A 21,325-nucleotide genomic window follows, 5' to 3' on the forward strand; every position below is an offset into this window, starting at 1 on the left:
CCATTGCCTTATACAAGGGGATAATCACCTTATCCCTGCTAGCAAAATCCTTATATAATATTCAAGACAACTTATAAAAGCCAACTTATTTAAGTTCGCATGATGTGAAAGTATACAAACCAAATGGTTTTAATGGCTTCCGTGCACTCTTTAAAGAAAGACATCATTAATGAAACTGCAATGTGCCCATAGCCAACATTGGTTGTCTTCCTGATTTTGTTTCACACTATGTATTTCTATTCATACTATTTTAAAAAATGTTAATGTTTTAACAGTTAATTTTAAAGCAACTGTTTTCTGAAATGTTTGAATAATGCTGAATTTTTTTCTTTTCAACTATAACAATTTCAGTATGAATATAAAATTCTAAATGTGTGATTGTCTATCCAACAGAAAGATCAAGGAAAGAAGACAAACTGAATGACCTACAATGAATTCTCTACAGGGTGTCTGTTTGACGTCGGCCATCATTATTTTTATTGCACTACATCAGTCAACTGGGCAGATTCCTGTCCCTTTCCTAATGAAGAAGTTATCATATGCAATTAACCACTTCGGTATTCACCTCTATCGTTCATTAAGAGTGCCAGAAACAGATGGTGTAGCCTTCAGCCCTGTCAGCATAGCTACCTCTCTAGCTATGTTATTGGGAGGAGCAAATGGAAGAACAGCTCACAATCTTCACCAGGCCCTCTATCTTTGGGGACTGCAACCAAATGACGTTCATCTTGCTTTTCGGAATCTCTTATTACACCTCAGAACTAATTTGGGAGCGGACATCTGTTCCGATAATATGAATGACAGAATTTTTCGCCAGGAAAGCAGTCCAAACTATCAACTTGTGCTATGCAATAGCATGTATATGCAAAGAGACGTAGGTGCACAGTATTCCTATCAAAGTTTTATACAATACTTCTATAATGCAAGCATTAATGCTCTAGATTTTGGGCTACATAGAGAGGAGAGCAGACAACACATTAATGCAATTATTGATAGAAATACTAGAGGAAAGATTAAAAATATTCTTCCACAGATTCACTCCAGAACAGTCAGTCTACTTCCACTTAATGCACTTGCTCTAGATGGCCAATTGGATACAACTTTATCAACAAGTCGTTCAAGAATGCATACCGACTATACCGGTCCACTTGCAAGCTATCATGATCGTTTTCAGGAATATGATCGACCTCCCCTATATCCATATGAACAACGACCTGGTGTTGACCCTGCACGTGGCAGGAAGCCAGATCTTCGCTATGGTCGTTATGATTACCTGAGTTGCTCAGCACTTGAGGTGCCTCTACGTGGTGACAAATTGTCCTTAGTAATTCTACTGCCTACAGACAATAACGACCTTACACTAATTGAAAACAAGCTCAATGCCCAGCATTTCGATGACATTTTGAATACAATGCGCCCTCAACAAATAATTCTGGAGGTAAGCATTTCATTTTTTAGGTTTGCTTATTCTTAAGTCTTTTGTTGTTCAAATTCCAAAAGTTTATTACCATTTCTAACTTCATGTATACCAAATTCACTAATGCCGGTGAATCAATAATCGGTATAATGATGAATTATCGCTTGTTATTGTCACAAGATCAGACAGATTATTTGTCTAAAATCATAATAGTAATGACTTTGCATTTTACTGTTTATAACTCAACGAAATCTGCTTTTACGGTTAAAACATAATTGATGTGCAGCAGGTCTTTGGTACAGAATATGAATGTACAGCAGTTCAAATGGCCAGCAGCATAGAGTTCTGATCTGAACCCTATAATATACTTATGGGTTGAACTGGAACATCAGCGAAGGCCTGACTGGTAGTTCAACCGGTGACTGTTTTTCAGGTGGTCTATATCCACTGTAGTCTTTGGTGAAAACTACTCAGTGCTATGTGGCATGATAGTTGGCTCCAGTGTTCCAGTTCAACCCATAAGTATATTATAGGGTTTAGATCAGATCAGATCTCTATGCTGGCTGCTGGCCATTTGAACTGTTGTACATTCATATTCTTTCCATGGTTGGAAACAGCTAGTTGATTCTGACAAGATTTTTGAAGGGTAATAGAATGGCTATAGTCAGTCAAATAACAATCTAGCAATCTAGTATAACATTAGTAACCAAAGAGGCATTTCAAATGTAAAACTCCATGTGACTTGTCAAGGATGGAGTATTGCAGCCAACGACCAAACAGGGTTCCATGTGGTCAGCAAAACAGAAGATGCAATGTGTTCTCAAGAACAATCAACACTGGATAATGAAATATTGACTGGTGGGTACTGAAAAAAATAATAATAATAAAATAGTGTGATAAAAAATATAAAATAAATAAATAGTATGATAAAATAAACAAGAGATCCAAATATCTGAAATAAAGCATTTCCCCCGTGTAAACTTTGAAATCTATTTATTGTTAATAGAAACTAACAATCATACTTTTTTGCATATGTTTTGATATTTTCTCCTCTGCTTCTTCAGTGAGTGTAAAATAAAAAATAAAGTGGTTTACCTATTAATTATCTTTATTAAAGTTTTTGCTTTATTGAACAATTTAAACCATGCAGTCAATTACCTTAATTTTAATCTAATGTGAAACTGTCAAAAATATTTAACAGTTGCTACAAACATAAACCACTTATTTGCAAGCTTGCTATTACACCATCACAAAAAACACCAAATTGACATTTATGTATGGTTACAGCAATAAAAGCTTGCTATAAAGTATATAGTCAGTTTACCTTAATTTCAATTTTTAATCTAATCCAAACAAAGCAGTAAAATATATTTCACAGAAGTAACACAAACATAAACCACTTGTAATCTTGCTGTTTCTCTCTCTCTCTCTCTCTCACACAAGATCAAAGACCAAACTGACAACCATTTAATGTGCAGTTATCATATGTACTCTGGATCCAATTATCACTTTTAGCATTAGTAGAGGCATACAATGCAAGAAAGCAAACTTATGCAGCATCAGCCAAAAAAAAAAAAAAAAAACGGTCCCATTTCACCCCTCCACTCATTCCAAATACCTGTCCACCTCAGCCTTAAATTTATTCAGGCTATTAGCTTCCACAACAAAAAATGGAAGCCGGTTCCACCAATCAACTACCCTTGGCTAAAGGCAAATTTCCGCACATCTATATTTGAATTCGGAAACTGAACAAAAAATAGAAGCTGGTTCCACCAATCAACTACCCTTGGCTAAAGGCAAATTTCTGCACATCTATATTTGAATTCGGAAACTGAAGTTGGCCTGTTATAACGTAAGATCACTCATCGGTGAAGACAGGATATTAGAGCTGGAAAAGGAACTAGAAAATGTGAATTGGAATATCATTGGTTTGGCTGAAACAACAAGAAGAAATGAATCACTTATAAGTTTATCAAGTGGAAATCTGCTGTACACCAATGGAAACAGTAAAAGGAGTGAAGGTGGAGTTGGGTTTCTGGTCCATAAAGATTTTAAAAACAACATTTTGGAATTCAAAAGTACATCACCAAGGGTGTCAAGGCTAATACTCAAGATTTCTAAGAGGTACAAGCTAAAGGTTATAATGATTTATGCACCAACATCGAGCCATGATGATGAAGAGGTTGAAGAAATGTACATCGAAATTGAGTCTTCTAGATGAGCAGAAAACTCACTACACTATTATTATGGGGGACTTCAATAGTAAGGTTGGAAAAAGAAAAAACAGCGCAGAAATGGGAACTATAGGAAATTTTGGAATTGGTGAAAGACTTGTGGAATTTGCAGAATCTCAAGGACTGTCAGTAATGAACACTTTTTTCAAGAAAAGGGTGAACAGAAAGTAGACATGGAAGAGTCCGAATGGATTAACAACTAATGAAATCGACTTCATCCTCACTAACAGAAGATATATTGTGAATGATGTTACCGTCCTGAATAACGTAAATGTTGGAAGTGATCACAGAATGGTAAGATGTACACTTGATATAGATGTAGGAAAGGAAAGGAAAAAACTGATTCGAGTAAATAATACAAAGGTCTTTGAGATAACAGAAGAGGAGAAAAAGCAGTATGTACTGGAACTTAAGAACAAGTTTGAGCTTCTGCAGACTGCTCAGGACCAAGATATCGAAGAGGAATATTACAACTTTCTGAAAGTGATAAAGCCCAAGAAACCTATAGGGAAAAAGAAATCCAAAGAAGAAAAAATCAGTCAAGAAACACTTGTCATGATGAACCGAAGACGACAAATGAAGAGCAAGAAAAACACTGATAGGGAGAAAATTGAGTATACTGAGTTATGTAAAGCCATTAGAAAGAGACTCAGAGAGGACATAAGAAGATTTAACACAAGAAAAGTCGAACAAGCATTAAGGGAAAACAAAAGATTTAAATCAGCAGCCATGAGCAGTAATACAGAAAGACAAATGATACTGAAACTGAAGAATAGCGATGGTGTACTTATAAACAGCAGAGAAGGCATAATGCAAATAGCAGAAGACTACTATAGAGAATTATACAAGGAGCAAGAAAATGATGCCAGCAGTGGGGAAGATGGATTGCAAAGTAGCAACACATACGACATACCCGATATTCTTCATGATGAGGTAGAACATGCATTGAAGAAAATGAAGAATCAGAAAGCCCCGGGGGAAGATGAAGTTACTGTAGAGTTGTTAAAATTGGGAGAAAGAGATATAACACAAAAACTGGCAAGGCTCTTCACAAAGTGCATTAGAAAAGATGTGACACCTGAGCAGTGGAATAATGCAATCATAGTTTTGCTGCATAAGAAAGGAGATAAATCAGAAATTGGAAATTATAGACCAATTAGCTTGTTATCCCACATCTACAAGTTATTCACAAGGGTCATTACTAAAAGATTAGAAAGAATACTTGATGAGAATCAACCGAAAGAGCAAGCTGGCTTTAGGACAGGATTCTCAACTATGGATCACCTTCACGTAATATCACAGCTAATGGAGAAAGCAAATGAATATAAAACACCATTATGCCTGGCATTTGTGGATTATGAAAAGGCATTTAACTCCATACAGCATAAGGCAATGTTTCGGGCACTGGAAAGACAAGGCATAGATACCCCACATATTATGATTTTGAAGAAAATATATGAGAGTGCTACCTCCTTTATTAGACTAGACAAAGACAGTAGAAAATTTAAAATCCAGAAAGGAGTTCGACAAGGAGATACAATATCTCCGAAGCTGTTTACTGCTGCCCTTGAGGAAGCTTTCAGAAGATTAGACTGGTCGCAGAAAGGAGTCAATGTGAACGGAGAGTACCTAAACCATTTACGATTTGCAGATGACATTGTGGTCATAAGCCACGATCCCAAAGAATTAGAAGAAAATCTTAATCACTTATGCACAGTTAGTAAGGATTTTGGACTAAAGATGAATATGGCTAAAACAAAAGTAATGATGAACAAGTATGCCACAGAAAGGGAAATAATGATTGAAGGAGCAGTAATTGAAAAGGTGGAGTCATATACTTATCTGGGACAAGTTATTAGCTGTAATAATGATAAATGGCTGGAAGTCAAGAGAAGAATAAATTTTGGATGGAGAGCATTCAAGAAATATAGTCACATACTGAAGAGCAATATCCCAGTTTGTCTGAAACGTAAAATAATGAACCAATGTATACTCCCTACCATGACATGGAAGTGAAACTTGGGCACTCACCAAAAGAATGGAAGAGGAGCTGAGAACTACACAGCGAAGAATGGAACGAATTATATTGGGAATCAGACTGTTAGATAAGAAGAGAAACACATGGATTAGGCAGCAAACTCAAGTAAAGGACATTCTTATCAAAACTAAAGAACTAAAATGGTCTTGGGCAGGGCACATAGCTTGAAGACATGATGACAGATGGACTAAGAAAATAACAGAATGGTACCCAAGAGGAGCTAGAAGAAAACCTGGAAGACAAAGGCGGAGATGGATAGATAAAATTCATGAGTTTTTGGGTAGTAAATGGATGGCCAGTGCTCAAAACAGAAGGAACTGGAAAGTTGCTGGAGAGGCCTTCATCCTGCAGTGGATTGAAAATGGCTGATGATGATGATGATATATTTGAATTTAAGTATGATCACCCATTAAGTACCGATCGCTGGAATTAAAAAGGATTAATCAATATTTCAGCAATAAATTACCAATCAAGAAGAGCAAAAAAGGATCTCAAAGAATAGCTAGGCAATTTAGAGCTTTATCTTGGAACCTGGCTTTCTGTACCTAGTCCCATGTAATCTCAACCAATCAGGTAACTTAACAGTTAATCCTACTGAATTAAAATAACAGTGACATGTGGGTCTAGAGTATCTAGTAGGGTATATACCGCTGTAATCATACATGAGAAATGTGGTATTTTGGTGTAGTTTTGTAAGATTACAAGTGGTCTCTGTTAACAATAAATTATTTTGACAACTTTGGCTTAGATTAAATTAAGGATTTAATGGTTAAATTAAAGATTAAAATAATAAATTATGTTAAAATACAAAATAATAAATAAATTAAATTAAATTATGTATTTATTAATTTTTGCAGTCCCTGAAGAAGTGAGGTGAAAATATCTGCAAATATATGATTTTTACACTATTAGTAATAGATAGGTTCTAAATATTGTAGAATGCAAGTTGAGGTGCCAGTGTGCGGACAGCTTTCATGGTGCACACTTTCCCTTGATACTACTCGAGCAACATTCTGATGACACAGGAATCTTGAAAGTCAACCTGCTTCGAAACAGTGCCATCTAGATGGTGGTGCCCATCTGAGAATAAGTAACAGTAGTCTTCTCTACCAGAGAAGAGTTACTATTTCGAAGTAGTGCAATACGTAGGCAACTCGTTGTGAAGGTATTCACAATATGAGATATAATAAAATGATGCATGCATACTACCTAGGTAGTAGAAACGATGGAGATGCATTACCCATGCTTAAACAGCCTTTTCATACTCTTTGACATTTAGTCAAGAAATATATTAAAATATATAATTATTTACATTATTGAAAAGTGCCATTAAAAAGAACTGCAAACTACATGTACTGCTGGTTGTTGCCTAGACCTAGGGTGTAGCAACTTTGCTGCGATGGCATGAACAAATTACTTGCTAATATGGCATCCTATGATGACTCAAGGCTGAAAGTCACTAAGTGCAACACCTTGACCCACCTGCTTATTTCTAGTATGAATGCATTTGTTTTGGGAATTAGCCCTTACATGTTCATGGTAGATATGGTTCACTTTGCTCAACTCTAATTGGTGGCAGTATATGTTAGAAACATAATGCATTTTTAATCTCTTTTAATCAGCCCCTATTGGTTAGAGCATTGACAACTATCACTAGACTTCTATATTAAATGGAAAAGACTTGGGTTTGAATCATTTCTCATCTGGAAGCATTTTTTCACAGTGTGGCCAAGAAGTCGGTAGTTGGTGAGGTTGCATGATTTCATCTCATAGAAACTCGGCTATCTTCTCCAGACAATAGACAAAATCGATTAAAGAATAAACACAAATACGGAAAACACAGACACCTTACAGCCTCAGTTGCTTTAGCACTTATACTCACCAATTTGAAGTGCTGGTCAAGACATCAAAAGTACAAGGTGTACAGAAAGAGAGAGGGATTATGCTGTTAGTTAAGAAACAAAATCTAAGGAAGTGCATCCAATTGATATGGGTGGACAGTGCAATGTTGTCAGTTTGGTGTAACATAAGAACTGGGAAAACAAAATTGAGAGTAGGAACATGTTATAGGCCTACTGACGCTAATGAGTACAATGAACAGCTTTGCAGAGAAATAGAGTGAGCCTCTAAATCAGAATGCGTTATGAGGGATTTTAATTTACCAGATATTGACTGGAACTAGTGGGTTAGTCACTCACACTAGCAAGACTTTTATGGAGCTATTGGATGACTGTTTTATACATGTTAGAGAGGCAGCAGGAGGGAGTAATACTCTTGATGAGATTATTAGCAGTGATCACAATGTATTGATTTTGTATTGATTTGGAATTTAGTTAAAGATGTAACAGCCATCAAAGGTTATTAAATTTTGTACAAGTGTTAATCGTCTGATGGCACCAGGAGTTTCTCCCATCTCCACGTTCATCAGCAAATTCTAAATGGGAAGCGTTTAAGGAATTAATCAGAGAAGCTACTAGGTTTTTCATATAAACTAAGAAATACTCGTCAAGTTATTGGCCTAAATAGATGTCACATGAACTGATGAAATGTGTGGCTGAGAAGAAAAATGCATGGGATGTATATAAATTATCGTACCCTAAGGTAGATATAAATTAGTCTGTAATCAAGTCACAGGGAAGGTTAGGCAAGATAAGGTAGATTACGAGAAATCTTTGGCAAAGGATGCAAGGAAAAACAACAGACTTCTTTACTCATGTAAACACTAGAAGGAAGGGATAAATAAAATTGGTCCATCCACTCGATATCAATGATTCAACTGTTGATGATCCTGTTCAGTTGCTGACAAACTGAAACATTCATGTATGAGGCATTCTTTAGGGAATAGGATGCTGGAAGTTTATCAAATTCTAACAGATAGCTAAATGATTTTGTAATAATTGAAAGGGAAGTGGAAGAGAAATTGTTGAAGTTAAATATAAGAAAATCATCAAGGATGGATGGGATTTATCCAACTGTATTAAGAGCAGCAGTGAAGTAAGTGAACCCTCAGCCATAATTATGAGAGCATCCTTGGTTCCAGGGGAGGTCAGTGAGGACTGGAATGTGCAAATGTATCCCCAATTCACAAAGGGAGATCAAAGGGTGACATGAATAATTACAGACCTGTTAATTTAACTTCTGTTCCAAGGAAACTGATGGAGTCACTGGCAAAAAAAAGTAATGCAGGATCATCTAGACAAGGTTGCAATTATACTTCAGACATAACATGGGTTTGTAAGGGAAAATCTTGTTTGACCAACTTCAATATGGCCACAAAGGAACTGGATGCAAAAAATAATTTTGATATCACATGGTTTTCAGGAAAGTTTTTGATACTGTTCCACATAAAAGCCTGCTATTCAAACTAAAACAGTGTGGCATTAAAGGATAGTAATGTATAAAGGGAGAGTTGAGTGGGAGAAGACAGAGCATAGTTATCAACAGAACACTGCTCTTTGTGGACTAATGTTATTCGTGGAGTCGCACAGAGTTAGGTGCTGAGTCCATGATTTCTGTATTTATTAATGATATCGATATATATCAGGCATAAGTTCAGTTGATACAAAGGTTGGCAAGGTGGTTAATGACAGTAATGAAGGTATGCTGCTGCAACAAGATCTAGCAAAATTTGGTAGATGGCTGAGAAATGGCAATTGAAGCTTAACATTGACAAATGTAATGCACTGCATATGGGTAGTAGTAATCTTAAGAGTAATGTATGAACTGTGCGGTACTACACTCAGGGTAGTAGAAAATGAAAAGGATCTGGAGTAATTCAGCACACTGATATGTTCTCTGGGCAGAGCAGACAGGCTGCCAGGGCAGCTCATGGATTTTGTGAATATATACATAAATTTTGTTAGGTGGGACAGGGAGGTGATTATCCCATTTCATAAGGCAATGGTCAGGTCATATTCTGTACTGCATACAAGTCTGTGGTCTCATTTTAGGAAGGTTATATAGAGCTGCTAGAATGACAGAGAAGGACAATGAGATTGGTGAGGAGAACAAAGGCTTCAGTTTTGCAAATTGTAGTATCTGGAGATTAAGCACTTGCAAGGTGATTTGATTGAGGTGTTTAAGGCTTTGAATGGCTTGAGCAAACTCAATGCTGATAGGGTTCTTCTTCAGACTATACACAATGAGGGAGTATAAATTAAAATTGAGGAAGTATTGTTACAGAATAGGTGTGTGCAGGGGCAGATCTAGGTTCTTGGAGTCCCAGGGTTAGTATTCTCAGTGGGCCCCTTTTAGGTATTAGTATAATGGCACGATCAGTTAAATCGATGTACTGTAGTTACTTCTTGAACAATAGAATCAGTCAATTAAGAGGAGCTATTTGCATCTCTCTCACTAATATTCTATTTGTTATTGTTAGTAACAATAACAATCAGTGTCAATACATAATATTTTAGGAACATATCTTAGAATGTTGTTAGACTATAAAAAGTGGGAGCTTGGTTCTACCAAGCTCCTACTTTTTATAGTCTAACAACATTCTGGATAGGTGATACGAGGTTTTTTTCTTTCTTTTTTTTCTTTTTACTGAATAAGCTTGTAGCAACAAAAATTTCAATCTGCAGACCCACCATTATTTTTTTCCTATCTGTGCAATTTCACTAACAATGCCTATTTTTATTCTCCCCAACATCTATTTTATTACTATTTAACTATTGGGAAACACATAATGCACTGTCACGATCAGCACAACTCAGAGGAAGATTATTGCATTTCTTTTTATGCACTGCATGCAGTTATTATGCTTATTTTTTTGCAAATGTCTGATTACATTGCACATATACTATGTCTGTTGAAATCTTATGTGGTACTTGATCTGACCCATCTTACTGAAAAGACATTATTAATTAGCTTTGCACTACACAATACTATGAAATGATTGCACCCAAAAGAGAACAATGTTATCATCTAGTGTTTCTGCTTTGCAACCTACACCACCACAGCATCCCTGATGGCCAATTTGTTAATAAAATTCTGAAACAAAAAAGATGGAGAAACATGTGAAACAGAATATGGAGAAAAACATTCAAAAAATTAGAGAAATGCCCAGCAGTCATGGAGTATTCAGTACTATGGAAAAAGGTCAGTTCAAGTAAAAATGAATTCTGTTATAAATCCAGTTAGCTGCTATGCATGAAGCACTGTCATGCTGATCCTGACAGGGCCTGTTTCTGTAATACCACTAGAGTGCAGGTAAAGCATAATTATCCAAGTGGGTCATGGACTCCATGATTTCACATGTTATTATCAATAGACTTAGTCTGAACCAGCTACAGACAGCCTCTACCACAGTTCATGGTTGGTATACATACTGACAGGAAGTATTCTCTGGGCAATCTTTACAGAACACATTCAACAGGAAGAAACATTAAGGAGCCAAATTTGTTGCTCCATAGCACCCAGCACTGTTCTTGCATCCATGATATTTGGCTCGTGCTAAGCTGCCTTACTATCAAAAGATTTCAGCATTATGGTTGATTGACATAAAATCTGTTGTTTCTGGGGCCTCTTAGAAATCTAATTGTGTTATTTTAGGCACAAAAAAAAAAATAATAAAATAAAAAAAATATATATATATATATATAAAAAAGAAATAAATAAACAAGTCCTGAAGGTTTGTGATGCAGTCCTAACTTTTTTTTTTTTTTTATTCATTTAAGGGGTTGCTATTCCTTGAATATCCATGACAGTGGATTTTGGAAGGTTGTGACAAGTTGCATGCACAAAAACAAAGAATTTTTCTGAATTACCTTGAGAGGGAGAGAAAAAAAAACAAGTCAGAAGTAGAAGAGAATCAGCAAGAAAGAGAAGAATGATGATATTCAGCTCAGGACCTTGGGTGTGCCAAGCCCATACTCACCAGATGTGAGCCCCTGGGGTTGTAGGGAATTGCACAGCATTGGATTTTATTAAAGAACTGCAGCATCCAAGCCAAACATTATACCACACAAAACACACAGGATCAACTTTCATGGTATATGACCTATTGTAACTGACAATTTTGTTATAGAGCGATAAATCATGGAACACTGTTTCCCAATCTTATGGTCACGTTTGGATCTGGCTGAGTTGACGAGAGAATGTTAATTACCAGAGTGTGCTGTCATCGTCTTGGGCTGTTTTTTGTGGTTGAAGCGTTGGTTGTCTTTCCTGGAATAATGAATGACATGTCATACATTGATATTCTGGACAATTCTGCTGTTCTACACTGCAGATATATGGGAAAGCTATTTTCGGTTTCACAATTATAATTCACTGTAACCTACTGCACAGCTGTAATGAACTGAAGCCATTGGCATGCAAAGAGCTTCAATGGCCTGCCTGGAATTGTGACTGTAACCTCAATAAACTTTCTTTCTGGATGAACTAGAATGTTGGCTTCAGGTGAGGTCAACACAAATGCAATCAGTAGCTGAACTGACTGTGTTCAAGAAATGAAATCCTATGATCTTGTTTCCTGTTATCAGAAATAGATTTGGAGTCAACAGACAAGGATACAGCATAATTAAGCCCAAAGGTGGACTGACAGAAGATTTAACATATTAATTAACATGCCAATAAAAGTTTCTTTGAAACATGCAGGTGTCCAGTTAATTTTGGCAATATGGTGTGTGTGTAATGCAATAAACTTATCATACTAAAAAGAACAAATTTAAATAAATTATAACAATACCCATAATTAAACAATTAAAATTAATAACAACATAAAGTAAAACTGAATGAAGAAAAAGGCCTAACTATTGTATATTGAAGAACTTCTAATCTCTACATAATTTCTAATTTCTTCTTCAACATAAGGGAGAGAAGAAACGTTTGTTTTTTTCTCCCACTTATGTAGAAGGGGAGAAAAAACAAAACAAAACAACCAACAAAATTTACTGTGTTTTGTCTGTATCTGAAACAAATTAATGGACAGGTGACTCATCAGCTTAAGAACTTAAAAAGTTACTGTACAAGCTAGAACAAGTTGGGATTACTGGAAAGACTAAGATTAGTTGCAGGGCAGAAGGCAAAGGGTTGTGATTAATGGATATTCTTCAGATTGGTGTAATGGCAGAAGTAGGCCCCCCCAAGGATCAGTTCTTGGACCACTGTTTCTGATTTTCAATAATGATATCAATGAAGGGATAAAGGGTGTGAAGTCAAAATTTACACACTACGTAAAGATTGGGAGAGTCATTAATGACCAGTACCAAGCAGTCCTTCAGGATGACTTGAACAGGATTCAAGAATGGTTAGAAAATTGGCAGCCATGTTTTAATGCAGCAAAAATGCAAGGCCTTACACTTGAAAAATAGCAACCCCAAAATTACATATACACTTGGTGGGATTAAATAAAAATAAAAATAGAAGAAAGGGAACTGGGAATAATGATACAAGCAGATATGAAGTTCTCTGAGCAGCGTAAACAGGTGGCCAGTAAAGTCCATGGTGTCCTGCCAATGATTTATCAAAAAATATCCCATAGAGATAGAGAGGTCATCTCACTATATAAGGCAATTGTAGGACTTCATTTGGAATGTTCAAGTATGTAGACCCCATCTGAAAAAAGACATTAAGCTTCTTGAATGGGTTCAAAAACTGGCATGGTGGGATCAGCAAAAGGGCAACTGTACAAGGAAAGACTTTGATTAAGTGGACTACAGAGCCTGGCAAACAGGTATCTTAGAGGGGACCTGATTGAGGTTTATAAGACTCTGTGTGGAGTTAGTAAAATGAATGAGGGTGATATGTTCACTGCTATAAAGAATTACAGAACTAGGCCATAAATTTAAATTATAGGGATAGAGGCTTAGATTAGATTGTAGGGAGTTTTCTTTTAGCCACCAAATCATTGATTACTGGAACAAGTTGCCTCGCAGGTAGTTGAGGGCGACAGTTGGAAAAATTTCCAAGGTTAACTGGATAGTTACCTATGTGTGGAGGGAAGCACATAATTTGTTGTGTATTTTCTTATCTACTTTTCCTTTTCCTGGCCACAGAATGTGCAGCAAAAGCATGTGGCTTCCTTGTATTCTATGGCTAATACTATATAGCATCTTACATAGGGTGGCTCCTGAATGTTTTACCAACTCTGTCATGTGATAATATCAACCAACTCTCATGTAAATTGTGATGATAAAGAGCTCTGCAAAACAGCCAAAATTGTATGTAATGTTATATTTGTGCTGTGTGTATGTTGTGTTGTTTAGTTGTTTCTGACTACTTTGCTACCAGAAAGGCTTGTCTAGGTTGTCACACCTCAATTAGATCTCCTCCAAACTCTGTTGCCTACATATTCCAAGTCTTTTCACATGTGTGCTTTTTTTTTTTTTTTTTGGTAGTTGTTGCGCATCGGCTTCTGTGGCCATAATGCACCTCCCAAGGTTTTTGCAGTACTTTAATCCAAGCCCGAAGCCGGATTCGAACCCGCGACCTTTGGGTTGCCAGGCAGGCACTTTACCCACCCGGCTAGCCTGGTCGGCATGTGCCCTTTTGTAGGCACTCATATGTGAAATGCATGCATTGTCTTTGGACCCTCCCAAATTCTTTTTTAGGTTCTTGTACTTTATCTCATCAAGTTATGCAATTTTAAAAAAATGTTTCAATTTATTTTTAAATAATGGGAAAAATTTAATTTATTTATAAAAATCCATAGATTTGTTTTTGCTAGGAACAGTCCCAGACTTTGGAACTTGGGATTATAAAGACTTTAAGATAAATAGAAAAATTAATAGCAAACTGAGCAGCTCACAGCAAAATATCTTGTAAGCTAATATTTGCATCATATAAAAATGATACATCCATTAGAGGAAATTCTATTTAATAGAGTATATGCACTATAGTCAATTCCGAAACCTGTGCTGATCGGTGAGTTCACTGTTGTGACGAAGACATGCCATTATTGGGTGTAGTCCTTTCCCTAGAACTAGCATGGAATATGCTATAATGGCAGCTGTGTTCCACAGAGCCACCATTATAGCATATTCCACCACCTCTGTACACTTCAACCCAAAACCCTTTATGAACTGTTTGATTCTGGGGTTGGGTGTTTTGTGACTATTGTTGTCATGGCATACCATTTATTACAATACTAGATGCAATTTTTTAATCATGTAATATGTATGTACTAGTGTGCTCACAGGCTAATTTGCATGTTAAGACAAAAAACAAGGGATAATTCAAAGAAGAAATTCCACAACTCCTTCCAGGGCTTGCCTAGCTACAGCCCTTAGCCTGAAGAATTATCAACTGAGGATAAATTTGGCGAGCAGGGCAGTTGTAAAGGAAAAAAGAGTACTTTTTTTTTTAATCAAAAATAATTCAATCTGACAAATAGTGCACAAACAAATTTACCATTCTCCTTTTCCACAAACTGACTGACTATATGCATAACTAAACCAATCACTGAATACCTACCTGCACATTTCCTGTATGAAATGCATGGACATGAAGATGCACACAAGTACTACACCCTTTGGCAGTTTTTTTCGAAAGTTCCCAAAGTTTTTGAGTCCGCTATGTAATTTATTATAGTGCTATCTTTTAAAATGGAAATTTTCTTTTCACTTTTATTTGAATGATTTTTCAGTTAAAATCTTTAATAAACTGATATAACTAAACCAACTTAAAATTTTGAGTTTGTTTTCTTATTTTGAAGCATTTCATTAATTAAGATTATTTCATAAACCATAGATGCCAAACATATCATTAGAAGACAGCCCAAAAAATCTGACTCATGCACTAATTCGAGGGGGATTAGCCAATCTTTTTACACCAGGGACAGCTGAACTTTATGGAATTAGTGATTACCGTTGGCTTCATGTTACAGACATCATTCATAAAGTGAGTATCAATATCCAAGCAGCTATTAACAGCAACCTCTCTCCACCAAGTGGAGGTGAAACAATTCACTTCACAGTAGATAAACCTAGTTTGTTTTTTGTTATTGACAATCCCACTGGACTTACAATTGCTATGGGAAAAATAGTACCTCGACACATAATATAATGCTCAGAATGTCTGCTTATTTTTGTGTATACAATTGTCAAAATTACACTGCTGTAATTAAACTGAATATGCATAACTATGTAAATTTCTGTTGGAAACGGATTAAAAAAATAAACTCAGTAATAAATATTTCTGAATGACTGTTTATTTGACAAAAAAGAAATATAAATGAGAAATTATTATAATTGATACAAATTAAAGATAAAATCAGAAAATTATAAAATAGAGATGAAGCTCTCTTCGCAGTGACCTCCCCAAAGGGGAATGGCAAAAACTGTCATTATATCAACAGTTCATAAAATCAGCAAAAGAACAAAGAAAAGTTCCTTGTTGTTCTGCAATAGAAGATAATATTTTGGATTGATTCTATGGGGTAATTAGATTAATTTTTTAATTATGCACGTACAGTCGTTCTGCTATAACGCGCATTTTCGCAACACGAATTTGCTCCAACGTGACTGATATATTAGGGAACAATGCAGTATAACGCGATTTTGAAGCGAGTAACACCAGGTGAACAAAAACTCAGCACTGAACTGAATAGCGACCTGTGCAGCAATACATAAAAGTTTACGAAGCTTAAAAAATGTCAAATGTGTGAGAGCTATATTTCCATTTACTGCAGTTGTATTGGTCGGAGACACACTTGTCATTCACTGTATTCACAAGATAACACGTGGTATTGTAGGCTGATCACGTTTTCAGGAGTTCACATTTTTCTGTTTGAACAGAAATTTTGTGAAGCAGGATAGCCTGAGCAGGAGCACATTTCTGGAGGTCAACACCATGAAACAATAAAAACAATTTGCAGTTCCTGGTTTATTGGGCTCTTCTGTTAGTGCAATCTAATTATAAATGGGTAGTAAACTATCTTACTGCATTTGTGACAATACGGATAGCTGTAATTGTGTGGGTTTTTACGTTATTATGACGAAATGTGTTTCCCCTTCCATGAAATCTTCAATCATATAAAAAATAAAATGAAATTTTCAGAATTTTCTCTTTGTTTCTATTTTTTAAGCTTCGTGAAGTTGTGCGTCCCGTGTTAGTTATTATTGATTTTTTACTGTTTTACTGTTTTAAATTTTACAATTCAAAAAAAGAAAATGTCAGTGAAGAAATATCAATCAAGCGAAACATATCTTGTGAAAGTAAAGTGCTATATTTATTGTAATATTTATTTATTTATTAGAAATTTAAGATATTTAAACCTGTGTTAGCAATCTTCTTGGTTTTCTAACTAACTATTTTTAGTGTTTTGCTTGCCAGACTGAACATTAAAGGCCGTCGTAGCCTAGTGGTCAGGCATGTGGGTGCATAAGTATACGTGCCTTGAGTGACCGGGGTTCAAGCCCGTGACTACTGAATACGGTGCTGTTTCTTGTATTCTGTCTATCTTGTGAACTCCTCTGACCGTGTGGTCGTCCCGGAGTATAAACAGAAAATTTATTTATTATTTATTTTTTTTGAGTGCTCTGCCCCATCCCTATTTTTCCCATAAGCCCTGTTGTTTTTAATGTGCGAAATACAATAACGTGGAGATTTTTAAGAACATATGTACCGCATTATAGCAGAACTGACTGTATAGCAATTACTGCATACTGAAGTACAAAAATACAGTATCTACGAATGAAGAGCAACTTGCAGATGAGTTCCTCTTCATTTCTGCTGTGAAACATGCAATGTCTGTATCCACTTCGGCATAGTCTTCAAAGTTATGTTTCCCCCCTCTAAGTTTAGGCAACACCTTCAAAATTTTCTTCACTATTATCAGACCGTTCTTTGCAATACAGGAAGATGCATAAAAGCTCCATATGCTGCATCATTCAAGGCTACAAAATCCAGCATTTTGAAGCAGTTGATGATCACTTTTTTGTCAACCTCATCCCATGCTGAAACACCTAAATATATTGTTTGTAGCACAAGTGTGTTTAATAGTATTCTTTGATAGCTTTTAAAGCACTGGATTACAACTTGATTGGGTGGCTGAAAAATTGATATCACATTCAGTGGCCAATGCTCAACAGTGTTTGCATGTGGGTCATTCACTTGGCAATGAGGGGGTACCGTGCACAAACAGCAAAATATTTCTCTTCTCCCCAGTCATCTTGCAGTCTGTTTTTGATCCATTCTTCATAGATTTTTGGTGATATCCATGCATTTTGGTTTGCCCAATACACAGTTGACAATGTCTTCAAACCTTTACAGCATTGGAATTTCTGGGCTTTCTCAATGATTAAGAGAGGAAGCTTCTCTGTGCCAAAATGTTTGTCCTTAGGAGAATGCTAATCCATTGTTTTGCTTTTTTTTTTTTTTTTTTCAACACTACATTTTTTCTAACTTGTAAACATCATATCCTTCAGCAACTTGATGAAAAATTTCAGTTTCATCAACATTGAACATGTTGTTCTGGTCATATGACAACGAAACATTTTTTAAATGATTCTCCTTCCATTCCTTCGTAACATCAGTGTTGATGGTTGCACTTTCTCTGGGCACATTTTTGAAAGACAGCACGTGATGAGTCTTAAATTTCTGCAACCAACCACAGGACTTGAAATCTTCAATATTCATCTGATGTGCAAATGATTCAGCCTTAAGCATGTCTTTTCAAGATCTGGATACTTTACCTTTAGTGCTTTGATCTTACATGGATCCTACGAATTTCCCTAAGCTTTCAATCTTTTTCTTAACATTTGTAGAAGAATAAGAGAAATTTACCTCAATATGATATGTAGAACACTTCCTTATGACACTCTCCAGCAATTAAAACAGTATAATATTAATTCAAAACGATTACAGTAATAAAATTAATTAAAATCAATTTTAAAAAAATTAAAACAAGTTTAATGTAAATTTTGAAAAAAAGACTTTCCTTCCTGAAGCTGACGGGGACTTTTCAACCATATGTCTTAGTCACAGGAATTGAAATTACAGAGTATGTGTGAGCCGGAATCTTAAATAGAGAGTTGTTGTTGTTGTTGTTGTTATTTGGTTTTTAGGAGCATTAGCAACTAAGGCCATATTGCTCCGGGGATATGTGTTCATGGGCTCGAACCCCGGTCTAATCAAGAAGCGTGTGCTGCGCACTGCCACTCCTGCCCACCTGGCTACGGAGGCGCCTAAAGAGAGAGAATATTTATCTTCATGTGTGCACTTTTATAAAAGACCATGAATTGGAGATTAGATATGGAGGGCAAACGTTAATAGAATTCTTGTGTAATTTAATTTCGATGGTTTCTGCAATTAATAGTCTAGTATAATTATGGTGGGCACAAAATTCGTATAATTAATCGGTATAGATCAGATTAACACTAAGATACTCGGCCCAAATTTACCATATTTCTTATATTATATGATTAATTATACAAAGCTTCCTATTAAAGAAATTTTTCGTGATAAAAGTCTTAGTTGAAGCCAACGATATCATCTTTCAAGACAAGGTATAGTTGGCTTTATTTTTAGTTTGCCAATGGGATCTAAGTGGCTTAATATTGGAGCATATACATTTGGTGCCCTTTCAACCCCGTATTATATATTACTGGAGGTATTTAGACAATATTCTTGTTATTACTGATAGCTGCACTATTCAAGACATTTTGCATTTGTTTAATAATATTCATCGTAGACTCAATTTTACATTTGAAATTTCACGCTTACTCGGGATGCGAATAAAGTCCAATTTAATATCTACCATAAACTATCAAACACTGGTATGCTGCTGCTGCATTATAATAGCTATCACCCGTTTACCCACAAAAGGTCTATTATTTTTAATCAATTTCTCACTGCCTATAAATATTCAACGACGAAATCTGCTTTAGACTCAGAAATACAGATATTAACCAGCAGATTCTCAAACAGGGGGGTTACCCCCTTGCTACAATAAACCAAATTAGGGTTCAAGCTAAACCAACCAACAATAATAACATCAAAAAATACTTTATTTCTGTCCCATATTAAACAGTTTAACAGATTCTTTAAAGATACTGAATTAAAATTGTGGCCAGATCAATACTGAAATTATATGCTATACTGAACAATCGCTCAGTCCTTTCCTCTTTTGCTACACAAGTAAATGACCTGGTATACAACATTCCTTGCAGTGATTGTGACTCATCTTACCAGGCTTGACTCGATGCAAGCTGGATTTGAGAGCAAAGCAGCACGTGTCCTCAGTCCATTCAGCAGCATGAAAATTGGCCTTTCATACTATTAACGAAAACTATACATTTTTATTCAACAAGGCCAAAACACTTAGTTTCCAATGTAATTATACTAGACTATTAATTGCAGAAACCAACGAAATTAAATTAAATGAGAATTCTATTAACATTCATTTTCCATATCTAATCTCCAATTCGTGGTCTTTTATGTGCATGCGTGAAGACAAATAATCTCTCTATTTAATTTTCCGGCTCACACATACTCCGTAATTTCCATTCCTGTGATGAAAACATATGGTCGAAAAGCACCGTCAACTTCAGGAAGGAGTCTTTTTTTCAAAATTTAAGTCAAACTGGTTTTATTGTTTTTAATTAATTTTATTACTGTAATCATTTTGTGTTAATTTTATATTCATTTTAATTGCTGGAGAGTATCATATTGAGGTAAATTTCTGCTATTCTTCTACAAATATTGAAATACAACGTAGAATGTCTTGAGCATCGTAAGTCTGTTTCATACTAATGTTTTCAATACTTCAGAATAGCAAACAGTGTACTCTCATGAATTCTGAACTGTTTAGTGATATCTGTCTTGGAATGCATGCTATTTACAGCTTGCAAAATCTTAATTTTGTCTGTGATTGGCAAAGGTATCTGCTTTGTAGAGCCATATTAATAAACATGCAGTCTATTCATACTGTACGATGAAAAGAAGAGTCAAGGAAAAAACAAGATAGAGTGGCGAAAATTTTGGGGCTGTTATTAATAATTTACTCTTGTTATATTAATGTGTTCACCTTTCAAGGTCATTACAACAAATGTAAAATAGCCTTAGGTTTTGGGAAATTGACTGGGACCTGTCACACAGGTCACTATAAACAGCTTGAACTGTACACATAACACTTATGTATACTAGCATCTGAATTCTTCGTTCCATGGAAGCAAACAATATATTCACTAATAATTTGGGTCAAGAATTTTATTAAAAGGCCTTTGTGATGCTAAATGATATTTCTACAAAAAAGTACCTTATTTTTATGATTTATTATATTACCTATAACTATATCTTTTATACCTTAAGGGGCTTAGAGGGGAACAGGTATTCTGTGTTATCAGACACTCAGTCTAAAACACTGATGGATCCAATATCTTTCTATTACAGAAGAATTAGGAGAAGTCCAGTTGGCCTGCCACCCTAAAATCCACTCATGCACACCTTCTCGATGGTAAGCCCTGTTACGTCACTTAGGTGGCAACGAACGTGTAGAGTGGTTCTCTTCAAGACGCCTGGTCAGCGTGAAGAGGAAAAGACCAAACCCTCCAGAATATGACGGCATGACGAAACAAATGGCCCTCAGTCCCCAGCAGCTTTCACTCCCCCTCTTACGGCAGCGAGAGGATCAGAGTGGAAGCAGAGGGTGCTAAGAATCTCTGGGTATGACCAGGCTGACATGCAAGGAAA

At 35.8% G+C, this 21,325-nt stretch overlaps 1 protein-coding gene across 1 annotated transcript; it reads left to right on the forward strand.

Annotated features, from left to right (window-relative positions):
- The first annotated feature begins 523 nt into the window (after positions 1-523).
- On the forward strand, positions 524-15,697 carry LOC150087036 (leukocyte elastase inhibitor-like). Its single transcript, XM_090372352.1, has 2 exons — positions 524-1,438; positions 15,383-15,697. The coding sequence occupies exons 1-2, from the start codon at positions 524-526 to the stop codon at positions 15,695-15,697; spliced, it is 1,230 nt and encodes a 409-aa protein (XP_090228478.1).
- Positions 15,698-21,325: the final 5,628 nt, after the last annotated feature.

Source organism: Mastigoproctus giganteus, chromosome 4 (assembly GCF_048544385.1).
Source record: "Mastigoproctus giganteus isolate SK-2022 chromosome 4, ASM4854438v1, whole genome shotgun sequence".
Lineage (NCBI taxonomy): Eukaryota > Metazoa > Arthropoda > Arachnida > Uropygi > Thelyphonidae > Mastigoproctus > Mastigoproctus giganteus.

Coding starts and splice junctions, on each gene's coding strand:
- LOC150087036 (XM_090372352.1), top strand. CDS start 524: ATGAAGAAGTTATCATATGCAATTAACCACTTCGGTATTCACCTCTAT. Junction 1,439..15,382: donor CTCAACAAATAATTCTGGAG/GTAAGCATTTCA, acceptor CATAAACCATAG/ATGCCAAACATATCATTAGA.